The sequence below is a fragment of the Pezoporus flaviventris genome, unplaced genomic scaffold (genome assembly GCF_033815535.1).
Source record: "Pezoporus flaviventris isolate CSIRO_AGI_PZ_B2104156 unplaced genomic scaffold, CSIRO_AGI_Pfla_v1 ptg000001l, whole genome shotgun sequence".
Lineage (NCBI taxonomy): Eukaryota > Metazoa > Chordata > Aves > Psittaciformes > Psittacidae > Pezoporus > Pezoporus flaviventris.
Genome location: NW_026892549.1, coordinates 4439035 through 4455517, shown reverse-complemented (window position 1 = coordinate 4455517; position 16483 = coordinate 4439035). Strand labels below are relative to the sequence as shown.

The following is a 16483-nucleotide window of genomic DNA, read 5'->3' as shown; positions in this document are numbered from 1 at the left end:
TACAATGCTGAACACAGATCATAGGAACAGACTTGGAAACCGCCTTTTCTTTCTGGGCCTCTACTTAGCTGTCATGGGGGTGATCATTTGGGGCTGTTGCTAAGGGGTCAGAGGGGTGCATTTGTAAAAGTCTGTGAAGTACCTTTGTCTCTGCACTGTAAAGGCCTTGGAAATGCTTGGCTGTCAGTCACTAGATCATATGCATCTACCCCATAAAGGGTAAAGAAAAGCATCAAAGCAGTGTGACTCTTAGAGACAAAACCACCACCAGTCACCCTCCTTCTTCCTCCTTGCTACTTGAGCCTTCCAGGAGATCACACTCATGTCATCCTTTCCCACCCGCAGCTTCCTCCTTAACCCATACACTCTTGTCTGCACCCCATTTGAGAGAAAGAGGCTTACAATCTCTTGTAAGCGCTGTTGTGTGAGTAAGCTAAGCCTGCAGCAAGCACTTCTGAGCATTCATCAGTAGAGTTGGAAAGTGTTATTGTGGGGGAATGGCAAGGATAGGCAGGATGAGCTTCTCCAAATTCAGATGGGGAGTGTAAGGCCACTGTTGGCTTTTCTAGAGATGGAAAAGATTCCTTGCCCCAAGCCCTGTGGCTCATCTCCTAGTTATGCTGCTCTGTTTCTACCCAAGCTGTTGGTGTTTGGCTTCTGCATTCCCTGGAAGCAGACCTGCTGTTGCATCCTGTGAGCCATCACCAGGCTGCTTCAGTAACTCATCTTTCCTTCCATTCACAGGTCTTCTACGCATGGCGACTCAACCCATGTGAGAGCTCTCTTGTGTGAGTACCCAGCAGCACGCTTTGCTGTCTGTGGTCTGTGGACATTGACTGGCACCTAAGCAACATCCCAGCTCCCTTCTCTCCCCCTAGACGCCACTGTCTTAGAACCTCCATGTGCATTTGCTATGACATACATCAGTGTTGATGAGAGACAGGAACACTGCCGGGTGATCTTGAGCTGCCAAAATAATCAGCTCTATGCACAACATGGCTTAAAGGATTTTTCAGTTGACAGCATGCATCCACTAAAGAACCTAGACACTCATATTTTTTCTGGGAACTTCCACACTCTAGACTGCTGCCACACAGGCAAGGCACCTTTGGCCAGTCCTGTGGAAAACCGGATGTATCGGAGCGTGGAGAACCTTCAGTGGGCAACAGTTGCTGACTCTGGGCTGTATTCTCACTGGCGGAGCCTGGATAACGAGATCATCTTTCGCTACAGAGGCACCAGTCAGTGGACAGAAGGTTGTGTGGATGTGGCCCCAGCGCAGAGCCCATCAGATTCTCTGAAGAACCTTTCTCTCCATGCTAAACAGAAATCTCAATCAGCACAGAATGTGCTCCTTGCTCCCCTTGCCGAAGTGCCTCAGTGGCTCTTCCCTTCTGCAGAGGAAAGAGCTCTACACGGGGATGCCAAAAAAGAGCTGAAGGAGAAGCTGAGGCTGCACAACAGAAAGGTGACAGAGCCCTGCAAGCCAGTGTGTCCAGAAGTGGCCCTGCCTGACCTGATGCCCCGGGAGTTTTTTGCATGCCAGGTGTGCCAGCAGTGCAAGAACGGTTGTGCTGTGAGCTGCTGCACGGTTTTGGTGGAACACACTGCTCCCAGGCACAGCCTCACAGGGAGGCAGAATCTGTGTTTTGCACACAGGATTGTCAGTCCAGAAGACATCAAGCAGGAGGCTCAGAGGAGGCTTCAGCTCCGAAGGCAGAACAGCTCCCCCAGTTTGCCCCTTCAGCATGCCAGGGAAACCCATGAGATGGCCAAATCCAGAACAGCAGAAACCATAGAACAATATAGTAAGGAAACAGATGTCAAATCTACACTGGGACAGAGCAAAAAAGGCCTCTGCAAAGGGAGGCTTTACATACCCACCTTTGAGGAATTCAAGCAAATGAGAAGTAAAATGGCAAATTCATCTGCCAGCAGCAGTGAGCCAGTAGATTCCTTGAATAAGGGTCTGCCTGCAAACCAGAGCCTGAAAGAGGAGAGCAGTGAGAATGTCTGTCCAGGAGTTCTGGGGACTAAAGCTGTGAATGAAGCTGCTGTCACAGCAGAGGGTGACGATGATGTGTTCCATGAAAACCACACCTCTGCTGGCTTTTCCCAATATCCAAACACATGGGATGGTTTCAGGATGAGCAGCCCTGACATGAAGGACAGAACCTTCCAAATCTGCAGCCCAGATAGATCACCAGTCCCCATTTGCTCTAGCCCTATTCCACGATCACCTTTACAGGCAGTAGCAATACACAGAGCTGAGCAGGAGATCTTCAGTGATGAGCAGCAGAAAGGAGAGACAAGACAATTAAATGATGTCCTCCACCTTGCAGGGCAGTCGCTGGCTTCTGAAGCCCAGTCTTCTTGCTGTTCATCGCTGCTGTTAGAAGCCACAGACTTATCCAGCTATGGAGCTAAGCTACAAAAAATGAAGGATGAATTCATAGGTTCAGCCTTGGAACTTATTAAAAAAAGGTAACATGCTCTGTGGGGTCACCTGAAGGCAGTTCCTTTATTAATGATCTGGTCTCTCTCCTGACATGTACATTTAGCTCCCACAGCATTAATACGCTGTTGGCAGAGCCTTTCATCTTAGGGGCTCTGACAGCCACATGGACATGTCTTTAAGCTGTTGAGCTTAAACTCCATCTTTGCGTGGGATTGAACATCAGAGTTTTCATCTAGACTTTGCCTTTTTGTACACCTTACTCCTGTCAAGACAGCAGTCATTAGTAGTCCTGACACACAGTTTTCCACCCATTTTATTTCTGTAATAAATTGTTGAAATGTCTTTTTTCATTTTTTTTTTTTAACACCTGTTCGAAGTCGACAGCATCTGAGAGATACAAAGTATTAAAATGATTCCTTTGAAAAAAGTCCATCCCACAACTGTAGGACATGAGTTCAGGTAGTGTTACATGCAGCAACAAGTGCTTTTACTTGCTGCCTGCATGTAGTGAACTGGCAAACAAGGAAGAGCAAGGTTGCTGCCACAAGTCTCTGAATATCCTCGGGAGACCAGCACAGGCAGTGAGTGAAAGTACTTGCAAATACTCTCCTGCCAACTCAGCATAAGCAGTGAGTGAAAATACTTGCATAAAGCCTTCCTCCTTCTTCTCTAGCATTTTCCCCTTCTCTGGGTAAGATGTTCGCAAGGACTGCTTTCTCTATCCTGGTTTTGGACACTGCAGTCCTGTTACCTCCCTCCTGCCAAAGAAATGGGGAACCTTTTCTATGCAGGCAGGTGGCCCAACAGGAATGAGAGAAGTTCTGAAAGCCAGGAATTTGGGGCAGTTATCAGTCTTATCACTAGATAAGGCTGATGAGAAAAGGAGAAGTAAGTGTTGGTGAAGTGGTTTGTTTCCATACACTTGTCTTTCAGGACTGGCTTTGCCAAGAATTGCATTTGACTTGGTTCCTGGCTGCTTATGACACCAACAGATGTGGTATGTGAAATGCCAGGGCATCAGCCTTGTACACTGGCTTGGGATTTCTGGAATGCTAGAGCTCAGAGACTGGACTTGGGTTTTAGAGATGATAGTGACTTCTGCACAGGAATGAGAGTTGTCTGAAAGACACTGAAGCTGCCCATGTAGACAGAGCCAGAGTGACAAGCAGAAATACTTCTGTAACTTTCTAATCCAAAGGGAAGTAGGTGGTGTTGGAGCACTAAATGATTCCTTCTGCTGTCCAGCCCAGTGCTTTTCTTCTAGAGTATGAAAATCCAGTGAAGAAACATGAGACTTATGGTATGCAACCACTTTTATTGAGTAGGCTATTTTTATCAGGCGTGAATTGAAATATACAGAACGGCACAAGGTGTAAGGTAATAAGAACAGCTGTCTCCATGCAGATGAAAGGTTTGACTAGTACCTGGCACCCGAGGCTCATGTATAAGTATACAAGATATGGGTAGTGCATATGATCTTGTTTCTCCACTACTATTCCTGCCTCCAAACACTTTCTGCCCAAGGCTTCCATGTTTTCAGTGTGGCTTCTGTACTTTTAATGTCTGCAGTGGGTTTTGTTTCTGCAAATGTGTTCAGTCTCCCCAGTAGGATTTGTCAAAATATATGAGGTGATTTTATGAACATCAAAACTGATCTAAAACTGTGAATGACAGTGGTTCCAGTAGTAGAGAGATTGTTTCATGTGAAGGAACCACCCTGGCTTGTTTATTTTCCATAGTAATACCAGTTAATGGTAAAGATTGTCATTTCTTCAGGTTAGTAGGAGGAAAACAAATCTGTTCCAGTGCCAAATTACTGGCGAGTGGGAAATTTCAGTTTCCTTTATCTGGAAATTTCTGTTTTCCATCATTTTCACCTGAGACTGTAATGTGCCTAAATACTCATTTATAACTCAAGCTGATTCTCGCTGCAGAGGTGGGAGACTTTTTGTTTGGATGTCTTGAGTCCTAAATTATGATTGCTGACATCCAGGCCATATTTTTTTCCAAGTCTCAAATGAAATGAGCTGGAAGCTGGGGATTTGGCCCCATTCCCACAGATACTGAGCTCAGCAAGCCTCTGATAGAGATACTGTGATGGAGCATCACAGAGTATGACAGCTGAAATTGTCTTCTCTTTCTAGTGGTTCTGTGTGTTCCAGTTTTACAAAGCAGTTTTGTCTGGTGACTTAGTTGCCTCCCTAGTAATTCATAGTTAATTACTTAAGACTCGTTCAAACGGATTAATATTTCATCAGTGAAGATTTAATTTTCAGCTTCATAATTATGGCACCTTTAGCTCCCTCATAAGTCACTAGATACCTTTAACTTAGTCCTGGCTGAGAAAGGGTGTTGAGATCTAGGTGGAAATCCTGTAGGCATTTCAATCTATAGTCCACTTTCTGAAACTGTTTAAACAGCAGATTGCTCAGGATAAGGACGTGCAAAGACCTGGGGTTCCTGTCTGTGAACTGGGGAAAGGTAGCAACAAAAACCTGCAAAAGTAAGCCAAGGGCACGACTAAGAAAGAAGGCTTCCTGAAAAGAGTGATGGGGTGTATTTGGGATGGCACCAAGATGGTGGGTACAATAACAGCTTCCCATAGCAGAGGACTCCAAGTCCGAAAGGCAGGTGCAAGCAGGGAAGGAGTTGCCAAAATGTTTCCAGTGGTCAGAAAAAGTCAGGAACATATGCAAAGGGCTGAGAACTGCTGGCTTGGACAATGCTACAACCTGAGAGACTGTGAAGGAAAGGATGTGCATTTCCATAGCATACACCCAGTGCCTCTGCTTTTGCACTACTGCCTTTCTTACCTCTAGCTGACCAACCATAGGGTGGCTGAATTTTGCAAGTCTCCAGTCACCTTTCCTCAGCTCAGCTCTCTGGGTAGTATTGGCTCTTATTCCAACTGCAGGTCATGTTTGGAGATGTTTTATAAATATCCCTTCTGGGTTATGGAAACCACAATAAGCGGTGGCATCTGGTCTGTCTTAGCAGCAGAGAGCTACTGTCAGTTTCATTTAGAGGAGCAGTAATACTGTGGAGTACTTCCCATGTTTAAGTGGATGATCTGGAAGCACTGTAAAAAATGTAAAAATGGCAAATGGCTGTCTGAGAGTATGGTCTGTATGGTGGGAGGTGGTGTGATCAAGAAGATCCAGTTCTGAGCTCTGCTACTGACCTTGGACACATCCCATTGCCTCAGTATGATCCCTTCTTTCTGCATCTTTCAACCAGAAGCTGTTTGAGCAGGAGCAGCTTTAGGAAATTGTGGCTTCTGGCACTGGCAGATTCTCTTCAAGAGCTTCCTTGCTTGTTAATCTCTGACTTCCCTCCCACAGAACTGTTCATACTTCACACAACATCGATGAAATGATCTGGCTGGGAATGCATGAGGGAGGATATTTTTGTAAAACCAGATAATTTCAAGGCTGATTTTAGATCATGGCCACACAGACAGCTACATTGGAAGAGCTGAAGGAGTGGTACTGCAAATGTGACTGGGGATGAGAGGAAGGAAGGAGACAGAAACCTCTTAAGCTAGACCAGGGCAGGACAGTACCATGGTGGGACCACAGCCTTGCTGTGTGCCTGCACTGCTTTTACTGCAATCCTGTAAGGGGGCTAATACAGTCTGTATTACAGACTGCTCCATGACAGTACTGATGTTGATATCCCCTTTCTACAGACTGGAGAGAAAAGGCCTGAAGGAAACAAGTGACGCTTCCAAATCCACATGGCCGGGAATTTGCACAGCAAGAAGTGAAAGCCAGGAGCCTGCTGTTAGCACTGTGCTGTTGCTGACTAAACTCTTTAAGTTGATAAATACTCAGGTAGTGTCAGCTGGGGCCTGAAAGCATGAACAGAGGAAGATGAAAAAGCATCAGCTAGGAAGTTGCAAACCAACTTTTCTGGCCTGACAACAGAGCCAGTTTGTGTTCTGGGAGATTTGTTCCCTCTTCAGCAACTTCAATATAGGTTGATGGTTTGTTTTCAGAGCCAACTGTCATGCATTGTAAGGAAGATGCCCATCTGTCTCATGTGTTTGCTTGTAGCTGACTGTTGAAATCACACATTAGCAGTATGACCTATCAGCATAAGTTCACAAGTGAAGCCTTTAAGAAACAGTAGATTTTTGTCATAGGAGGCTCTTGTTAAGCATAAAATACATGCATACCCCAAAATATGTTCCAGACACTGGCTTCATATATGTACAAACATCCATATCCAGCCCCCACAACCTTTCTTTTTTAAAGGAATCCAAGCCCATAAAAATCAAGTAAATCCAAAGTATTAATATTCTTCCAGTCAGGCTCATTATGCATGGAAAAGGGTGTCTTAGAGAGTCTATTGGAAAAATGCATCACAAATAGTATCACAAACAAGCCTGTCAACTACCCTGTCAATTTAGTGGTTTTGCACCAGACTCTGTCTGGAGGGGTGGTGATGTCTGCAGAGAGGGAAACATGGGGTTGGAATAGGCTGCCTGTATCAGCCCAGCCAGGCCCTTGTTAGCACCAGACAGCCGTGAATAAGAGCATCCCAGAATTGCTAAGTGAGAACAACAGACTGGCAATCTTTTCAGGACTCTTAAGTGCACCGAAAGGCCTGATCCTGAGTTCACTGAAAGCAAAGGGAATCTTTCTGGTGATTTCTGCAGGTTTTATCCTTTAATCCTCTAATCTCTTCAAAGTATTATGATTTTTAGCAAGTGATTTTCTTCCAGATGAGCAATATGGTTTCTGTGTTGACAATATCTCTTTAAATAGCTGCAAATATGGATATGGCCTACTTAGGAAGAGGTTTTTTTGGTCCCTGTGGGAGAACCTCGTGTTTTATGGACACAAAAAATGCCTTGTGAATACCTGAGGCTTGATATCCCAGACTGATGCTGGCATGAGTGCAATTACCCAATTTGTACTGCTATAATTGAGCGGTGTTTAGAGGCCCTGAAATACATGTAGTGCCATCCATGCAGACCAGTCCTGCCTGCACCTTTCCTGAACATTGCAGCTGATTGTTCGAACCTGGGCTTGGTGCTGTCTCATCTGGAATATCAGGTGAACTGCATATGTGATGTTAATCAGTCTGCATCTTCCCTTGCAGCTGCAATGCTGAGACTGCTGGCAAATCCCCTTCCAAGGGACAGTGTGATCTGAGGGAAGCTGATCTCCCACCTCCTGAGGACAGCCAACAGCCCACAGCGATGTCCATGGCAACAGAGACCTGGGAGGACAAGCCAAGCAATGAGACATCCAGCGACATTCCACCTGCAGAGAACGTAAGGGAGAGGAATTCCCCTTTCATCTTGGGCATGTGTTCAGGGCTCTTTCTTATCTCTCAGAAGATCTAAAGGACCTCTTTGTTGTAGGAACTGGTCAGGCTGGGAGCCTGGGATCTGAAATCACACCGACTCCCATAAGCAATTAAACTCTGTTAGAAGCATTTCTAGTTCCCTTTCTATTACAGTTAATGAAAAAGGAGCCAGTTCTGTGCCCCAGCCTATCTGTCGCTGCATCTCTTGCAGGGAGTTCAGCAATAACCTTTTAATGGTCTTCAGTGTGCCACTAGCCCTTCACTGCTGTGCTGCCCTAAAGATCAGACATGCCCTCTTAGTACCCCCTTGGTCAAACTACTAATGTAGGTAAGGCATAGAGGCTGGCCCTCCTGACCCTGCAGCACTGAAACACTCACAGGTAGAGGCAAGCTAGCTCAGATCCCTTGAGGACAGGCTCAGCCGTGCTTTAGGCCCTTAGCCAGGGCTATGCTGTTGACTTCTTCATGGCTTCTCAGAGCCACTGTACTCAGTGCTACATGACAGCAAAGGGAGAGAGGTCCCTGCTGTTAAGACAGCAAGACAGAGGAGCCTAGGGGATCAGATTTTGTAATGATTGCATAATAGAGCTGCACTTACAATCCCACCACTGATGAGTTTCCTTTTCTCTACTTTGGCAATTAAAGTCCAGTTGCTGCAAACCAGGTGCCACTTTGAGCACCACCTTGCTGCAAATGCACTTGCCTTTCTTGCAGACCCCCAGTTCTGGCTGCCACCGGTCCAGTTCTGACATTGTCCATGCAAGTGCAGATGGTGCCAAGACGCAGTGGGAGTGCCGGCTGCGGCCGCACTTCAGTGACCCCATGCCAACAGACTCGGTGAAGAGGAAGCAGCTGGAGCTGAAGATTGCAGCTGCAGCACGGCAGCATGCACAGAAGCGCCGGCAGGAGCGAGACTATGGTACCCACATTCTGCACACTCAGAGGGGGCTGATGGGACAGATCCTGAGCCATGATATGCCAGTGTAAATATGGAGTAATTCTGCTGACCTGGGAGAGGGAAGCATTCTGGGTTTAACCCAGGTGTGCAAGAAATCAGGATCTACTCTGCTGTGTCTCTGTCCCCTCCTGGCAGATGGCAGGGGAAAAGAGAGCTCAAATAAGTTCATAGGCATCGGCAGTGCAGGGACGACAGGCCCCACGCTTCACCTGGGAGCCAGTTACTTCTGACTCTCACCAGTCATAGCAGCAGAACAGGAGGGAGGAAGCTTACAGCCCTGCTTTCACCAGACCTAGCCTTCTGTCCTGGGGTTCTTACCAATCATGGCTGTGCCAGCTTGAGGTCCTCAGTAAGCTCTGTACAGCTTGCAGTGCCTGTAATGGTTTGTGTCTATTCTCAGGTCCAGTGGTAGCAAAAGCCAACCTTGGCCATGGTGGCAGCTTTGATGAGACTCGCTGCACTCCACGTGGCTCCCTTCGCTCCAGACATCACTGGAGTAATGTCAGCAGCCTGAGCACAGACAGCGGGATTGTTGGCGTGAATGATGTCCGGGATGACCCGGATCCCAGCGAGGCCACCCGGACCAAGTCAGCGGATGTGGAGAGAGCAGATAGTGGCATTGGCCAGACACCAGCCAGGAAGTGGAGAAACAGGGCATCTGAAATGCTGAGCTCCCTGCAGGCCTGGGAAGCACACCGTCCCTGCACTGACTGTGGAGAAAGAGACCTCCCAGTGGAGACAGATATGCAGAACTGCAATCAGAGGCGGGCTGACCTCTGCGAGAAGTGCTGCAAACGCAGGACAGAGCGCAAGGAGTCTGTGCTGGAGTTTGTCAACACAGAGGCCAGCTATGGTGAGGACCTGCGCATCATCAAAGAGGAGTTCTACCTCCCCATGCAGGCGGCTGGGCTGCTGAGCCAGGAGCAGCTCCTGGGCATCTTCAGCAACATCCAGGAGCTCATCGACCTCAATGAGAGCTTCCTGGAGATACTTCAGGAAGAGATTGATCAGGCCTTTGATCAGGTATGATGCTGCATGCTGTAGAGGAGCCAGACAGGAATAGATTTTTTATTAGTGAGGCAGCATAGGTGGTCAAGAGGATCAGAAGTTAGGACTCCTGGGTTCTGGTCATCTATCTAGTCCATGTAGAGTCTATGTAAACCAGTGATTTCAGTAGGTCTGTGCCAGGTCACAGCTGCTGGCCTCACTCTCTGCTGTGGTAATACCACTAACAGGCCATCAGCAGTCTAACTCATTTATCCCATTAACAGGACCTAACTGGCCCATTACCAAAGTTAGCTTTAAGCCAGCTAGCCTGGACACTGATAAGAGCATAGCCATGGGGCACAGAGCTCAGCTTGGTCTGGCTTACAGGCCATGCTCTTGCAATGCTGAGCTGGCTCATTCAGGGTGGCTTGGGTTGCATCTTATCGCAGCTTGCTTCTATGCTGGCTGTGGGGCCAGGCAGCACAGACTGCTCCCTGCTCCGGTGACAATTGGTCTTTACAGCCCTGTGCTGTAAGTTGCTTCTACTGACACACCCTGCCTTGCACAAGGAACTTTCCTGCCCCACCAGCAGGGTGGTCAGAAGACAGAGAAATAGAAATAAGGCTCTAGGGCAGCAATCTCTGCAAAGGACATGTAATCAGATCCACACCCTCCTTTCCTCAAGAAACCAAACCCCACTTATTGCTGTATCAGTTTCACCAAGATGGTTTGTTCTTTAGGAAACATACTCCTCTTCTCCCTTTGTGAAACCCTGTATGTCAGACTGAGCAACACATCTCAAAACCTGGCAACTTTGAAAACCACTCTCATGCATGTGGCACAGCAAAGACAGACATGCCCTGTGAATAATTTATTGAGACAAAGGCTTCTACAAACAGCTGTAGGTTTCCCTGTCTCCTCTTCCATGATTCCTTTGCAGTCAGAGCTCAGTACTGCACCAGAAAACTGCCAGCAGCCAGGGACCTGCTCTCTCTCTTGCTGCTGAACTCAGCAGTGAGTGCAGAGCATGTCAGTACACACCTTGACAAAGCTAAGAGCATTATGTAGCACCAGATTCTTACTGTTCTCTTATTTTATTACACATCCAGAAATCAGATGATAACAATTTACCATGAAATTTATTTTTCATGTAGGCATCAAAGTAGCCAGTACTGAAGGGACTGCTTCCCAGCCAGGCCAGTTGCTTGGAGCAACTGTTGAAGTTGAGTGCCATGTCTCTTACCTGACTTACTCCTGCCTGTTTGCTCCAAAATGCTCTCTGTTAGTTTATGCACTACTTCATTACCCTTATGTCAGACCTGTTGGCAAGAAGGGCCCCAGTACACCCTCCTGACTAGCAGGCTCACTCTGGCCTCTGGCCTTTGAGCCTCTGTTCTGGGGAGCTGGCTCAGCCCACAGAAGTAGAAAGGATGGCTTTTGGTTTGTAGAAGAGAAAGCAGTAAACCCAGCTTTCCTTCCCCTCCCCACACACTGCTTCCCCCCAGACCTGCAGGAATTGCCTTTCCACCAGGAAGGGTGAGCCCAGTTGCACCTTTGGAGTGGTGTTCACCATATCCTGCAGTAGGTTCATGCTGATAGGACTGAATGCAGGCTCTGTGCTCGTGCCTCTGCTGCACTAACCCCGTGGGGGCTGTATTGCGTGTTTGCAGGGTGATGATGACCTGATGACCGTGTGCATCGGTGAAATATTTCTAGAGTTTGTCAACATGCTGCCAGCCTTTCAGACCTACTGTCTTCAGCAGTCCTCCTCCGTGAATATGCTCAACGCTCTGGAGAAGGAGAAAGAGCTCCTCAGGTGAGAAAAGGGCTAGCGTATTCTTCCAGGCTTTGGGGACAGGGGACAGGGTGAAGCCTTGGACGGCTCAACTGGATCAAAGTTTGATGTTAATGTTCTCCAGTTATTGCTGCTCTCTTTGCGAGGAGAATAATTTATTCTCCAGAAGATATTCATCCTTGGTATCTCCACTGAGGCAGCTAGTTGGTCCGCAACTGTTTACTGTGCTTTGTGGTAGCAATGTTTGCCCACTGACCACTGTGCTGAACTGTCACCAAGTGACACTCAGCTGAGAACAGCTCTCAGTCCCTGCACCAGAGCACAGTTTGGATTTCCACTGGGGAAAGCCACCGTGTGAAGCATGCATGACTTGAATTTGTTTCCCATTCCTGCCCCTGGCCTATTGGGCAATGTTGGGCGAGTCACTTCTCTTTCTTTCCACTACAACAGCTTAAAAGGCTGAATGTACTGAATTCTTGTTTAGAGTGCTTTGTAATCTAATGATGAAAGGAGCTACCAATTAATGTAATCTGATATAAGATGATGTCTCTGCTTTAGGCCTACATCACTGTGTACCAGAGAAAGATCATACCCTTGTTGTTCTACAACAATTTAATAGAAGACTGCTAGGATGCTGTGTGCTAGTGTTCCAAGCACCTCATCACTGTTCTGGAGCTGAGCACAGTTGCAGAAATTGTTGTTAGGTCTTTGAGAAGGCAGAACTTTCAAGGCTCTTAAAACCAGAGAGGGGGCTGCAGTGTCCAGCAGCTGTCAGCACAATACTGTTCATTTGCATTTAGGATTGCAGCATCTGCTGGCAGAAGAGCTACCATTTCATTCTCTCTTCTTAAATCCCTGCAGAATATTCCTTGATGTCTCCCAGAATGACAACACAGCACTGCGGCGGATGAACTTGAGGTCCTTCCTAATGGCCCCTTTGCAAAGAGTCACCAAGTACCCACTGCTGCTCAGCAGAATCATCAAGGCCACCACTGAATACCACCCAGACCACAGCAGCCTGCGGGAGGCCAAGAGCCGCATTGAGTCTCACCTGGAGCACATCAACATGAAAACCAAGCAGGAGGGGAACACATGGACCCTCCGATCTTTTCGCCAGGACAGTAAGAAGAAGAGGGAAGTCATCAACATTGAGATGAGAGAAACTGCCCTCAAAACAGTAGGTTGGCTGCGGGAGGAAACAAGGTTTGTGATGGAGGGGTCTCTGCAGCTGGCCCAGCCCCCCGATGGCCAGTGGGTGAAGAAAGGCAGCAAGACCCTGAAGTTCCAGAACATGCAGGTCCTCCTCCTCGTCAACATGAAGCGTGTGTCAGAGTCCAGCCTGGAGTCAGCTGAGCCAGGGCCCGTGAAGGACGCCGTGCTGGTACTCATCAGGGACAAAAATAACGGGAAGTTCCATTTGCTCAGGGAGCCCCTGAGGCTGAGCAATTGCATTGTGTCCACTGACCCCGACTGCGACGACACTTTTGAACTCATTGAGATCAGGCGGGAGGCATTTGTGTTCCGGGACAGCGACCGGGCACGGACTCACCACTGGTTCAGGCAAATCCGGCGGTACTCAAAGGAGCTGGGCTCCTGGAAGAAGCGGCGCAATGCACTGCCCAACATCATGATCAGCACCCCTCACACCAGGCCCTGAGTCCTGCGTGGGCAGCAAGCAGGGAGACTTGGCTTGACCAGTGCCATGTGCAAGGACCACCAGGAGCCTCAGTGGCTTGAACTTGCTCTGCTCCGTGGACAACAGAGGGAGGATCCTGGCCCATGAAGACTCTGAGCAGCACTGGAAGCAAGCATCACAGCCCAATTCTGGTCTCCCAGCCTCTGGACTCACAACCTGTTTGTTGTTAATATGCATACAGGGGTGGGCTTCCCTCAAGGAGCAGATCTCTGGAGGAAAGTGCTGAGTTTAACTTGTTAATATTGCACTGCAGAATGATATATGATGCTTGCCATTGCATGGATTGTGTTGAAAGCCAGTCTTGACAACGTGAGAGAGGTTTCCTTTGACTATATTTCATCAGCATTAGGTAAAGTCAGGGTGAAAATTAGGTGCAGTATTATGCAACAGAGGGTGCAAGTTGGATGTAATTGTTTTCTGCTGCTACTCCTAAGGACTGTCTTTCATTACTCACCTCTGTATATTCAGTCAAAATACTTATTGAAAAAAGGCCTTTCATCTTTAATCCAAATCAAGTAGGTATCAATTTGCTCAGATTCAGCTGCATGCACACAGAAAAAAAAAAAAAAGCAAGACTAAAAGGAGTTCTTGTTCTCTGACACATACAATTCAAGTGTGTGTAGAACATGTGGAAGAGCACTATAACCCCATTGAAAGTCTGATATTTGGCTGGCTTAGGGACTGTAACATAACACTGCATCTGAAATAGAAGTCTATGTAAATATAGCTCTGCTACCACTAATAATGAATTTAAAAGTTTGCCATTATTTAAATGATGTAATCTAGTGTATTTCAAAATTGTATTTCAAAGGAACAATTTACATTGTACTGTAGAGTAATATAAAAGGTTTTAATAATTATGTTTCAATGACTTTAGATGGGTATTTTCTTAAGCATTTGTGTTCTGGAGTAGATATTTCTTTTAGTGTGGGTGGTATTCAATGTGCCTGCATCTGTTCTTTGATTCCCTGGGCAGAATTCAGGGGCTACTCCTAACGAGCCTGGGAGAATAGTACAAGCCTGCTACCCTAACTCTCACTAGAAGACAACAGGCTGGCACAAAATCTTATGCTCTGACCACAGTCCTCCCTGGGCAGGTCAAGCGCCAGCACACCAGATGTGAAAGCCAAAACAGACCCCAGAGCTCTCCCCTGGAAGGTCCAGCCTCTCTCAGCTCCTCAGCAGGGAACTGACTTGAAGCTGAGCAATGGTGAAAAGGCAAACAGTGTTTATAACCTTTTTAGACTGGCATCACTGCTGACCTCTGCCTTGCGATTACAAGATCAGCAAAATGTCACACTGTGACTTACACAGCAAAGGCCAGATTACAGCCCTAGGGGCTATGTTAAAGGAGCCTCAATTTGTGTTGGTGGATCTTAGAGGACAGCCTGTAAATGTTCTTTCAGCCCTCCATGGTAGAGACAAAGCCAATCAGTATATATCAGTAAACAAAATATTTCTGTTACAGACACTTATTTTACAGGAGGAGTCACACAAGTGTATTTGTGTATTTCTCCAGAGATGAACCAGCATCAGTGAGTGCACAAAGGCAGACAGAGGCTACCTTCACATAGGTAGCCCTAATCTTGTAAAGTCACCACTGATCCAACACCTGAGCAGGCTTCCGAACCATACCCACTGCTTTGTCTTCTTGCCGCAGCTGCTGGGGCTTGTTACAGTGCTCCAGGCATTGGGGCAGACACCAACAGTGAGACATGAGCACTGGCTGTATTTTCTCTTCCTCTGCACCATCCAGTATTTTAGTACTTTATTTTGTACTTGAGGAAATGGGAGCTTTTGCATCATCTGAAGGCTTTACAAACATACCCAAGACATGAGGATGGCAGCATCCAGCCGAGTGCTGTAGTGAGCGATAGCTGGCAAAACACTTGTTGGGGCAGCAGCCTGAGTCCCTCAGGCGAGTTGGAATTCCCTCCAGCTATTTCTAGTCATTAGGCAGTAAATTGCTTATAATAACTTATAATAAATTCCCCCAAAATGCACACTGAACAGCCAGTGAGGAACACAAGGCATTGCTTTTAGTTTGTTGTTTGTTTTTCAGATAGATGGATGCATAAGCAGAGCAGCTGTTGGAGGAAGATTTCTTTTATGCTGTCATGACAGATCTGCACCTATGAGCCTTCAAGCCCCGTTCACCTAACATGCAAAAGGCAACAGCTTGTAGGACCTTGTTTTCTCTCTCAGGATCAAAATGGCACAGCTGCCTTCACTTTGTTACCTCCAGTGGTAGTTTTGATAAGGGAAGGCACAGATACAGTAGCTGCATTTACCCAACCAGTGAGTGACTTTCTTAGCCACATGATGCTGCTGCTCTCAGGAAAATTTTCAGTCACTTCCTAGCAGAGTGATTTTCCTCCACACCAACTCATGCTCAAAACCAGCCAGGGACTGTTTGTACAGTCACATCTTTAAATCAAGATACCTTCAGTCACCCTGGCTGTTCAAAAAGGTTAGAGAACAATCAGTATATGTAAAAGGTCTGAAACTTAGCATCAGTCTTGCATTCGGGTGATTGTTTGATCTGTCAGATCTGGGGTTTTTCTAGGTATCACAGGAAACACCTGCCTGCCAGGCTCCTCGTAATCATAGCCTATTTCCTCTGAAGCAGGCAAACTCTCCCCAAAAGAAGGTCTGTAAGTAATTGCCGGGTGCCGAGTTATGAGCAGGATGTGTTCTTGGTGCTGTAGCCCTGTCCTAACAAAACTGCAGCCAGGGAACTCTTTGACCTGGGACAGCCTGCTACGGGAAGTGACAGCCTGACTGCTGAACCTGTCAAACTAGACAGAGGCTGTGCTTCCAATGTTATTTCTCTTTTATGTATCCGCTGTGTACTCAGCCGCCCGCCTGCCTGCCTTTAAATTACAGGCGTTGAAAGGGAACACGAGCACAGGATGATCTCTGTGGCCCTGTGAGAGCTCGTGCTGTGGGCTGAGCCTGCACAAGAAGGGTGAGGAGTGTCAGCACACTGACAAGGCAGTAAGTTTCCATAATCCCCAGGCACCTTTCTGAACTGGATGATCCTTCTCCTGGGAAGTTCCAAGTCTTTCAGTATCACATGTACACATCTTACTTGGCAGCCTTGGAGAATAGTTGTGCTATATTTTTCCATTTCTGATTAACAAGCATGACAAAAGGCTATTAGAACCTAGGGTACTTGGGAACAGGGTTGTCTGCAAGCCAAGAAAGCAATTATTTGTTCCAAACTGGCTGTCCCAGGGCTTCATCATGTTTTTATGCCTCTCGTGATCATGA

General features: G+C 47.1%; 1 protein-coding gene across 3 annotated transcripts in view; it reads left to right on the top strand.

The window, feature by feature from the left end:
* Window positions 1–14070, top strand: part of LOC133276044 (uncharacterized) — a 44931-nt gene extending 30861 nt beyond the window's left edge. For all 3 annotated transcript variants that reach the window (XM_061466626.1, XM_061466705.1, XM_061466547.1), the window contains 6 exons: window positions 745–2484; window positions 7565–7739; window positions 8489–8693; window positions 9133–9755; window positions 11390–11535; window positions 12376–14070. In XM_061466626.1, coding sequence (XP_061322610.1) covers window positions 914–2484; window positions 7565–7739; window positions 8489–8693; window positions 9133–9755; window positions 11390–11535; window positions 12376–13171 — 3516 coding nt within the window. In that variant the 5' untranslated portion in view covers window positions 745–913 and the 3' untranslated portion in view covers window positions 13172–14070. The remainder of the gene's footprint in view (window positions 1–744; window positions 2485–7564; window positions 7740–8488; window positions 8694–9132; window positions 9756–11389; window positions 11536–12375) is intronic.
* The last annotated feature ends 2413 nt before the right edge of the window (window positions 14071–16483 follow it).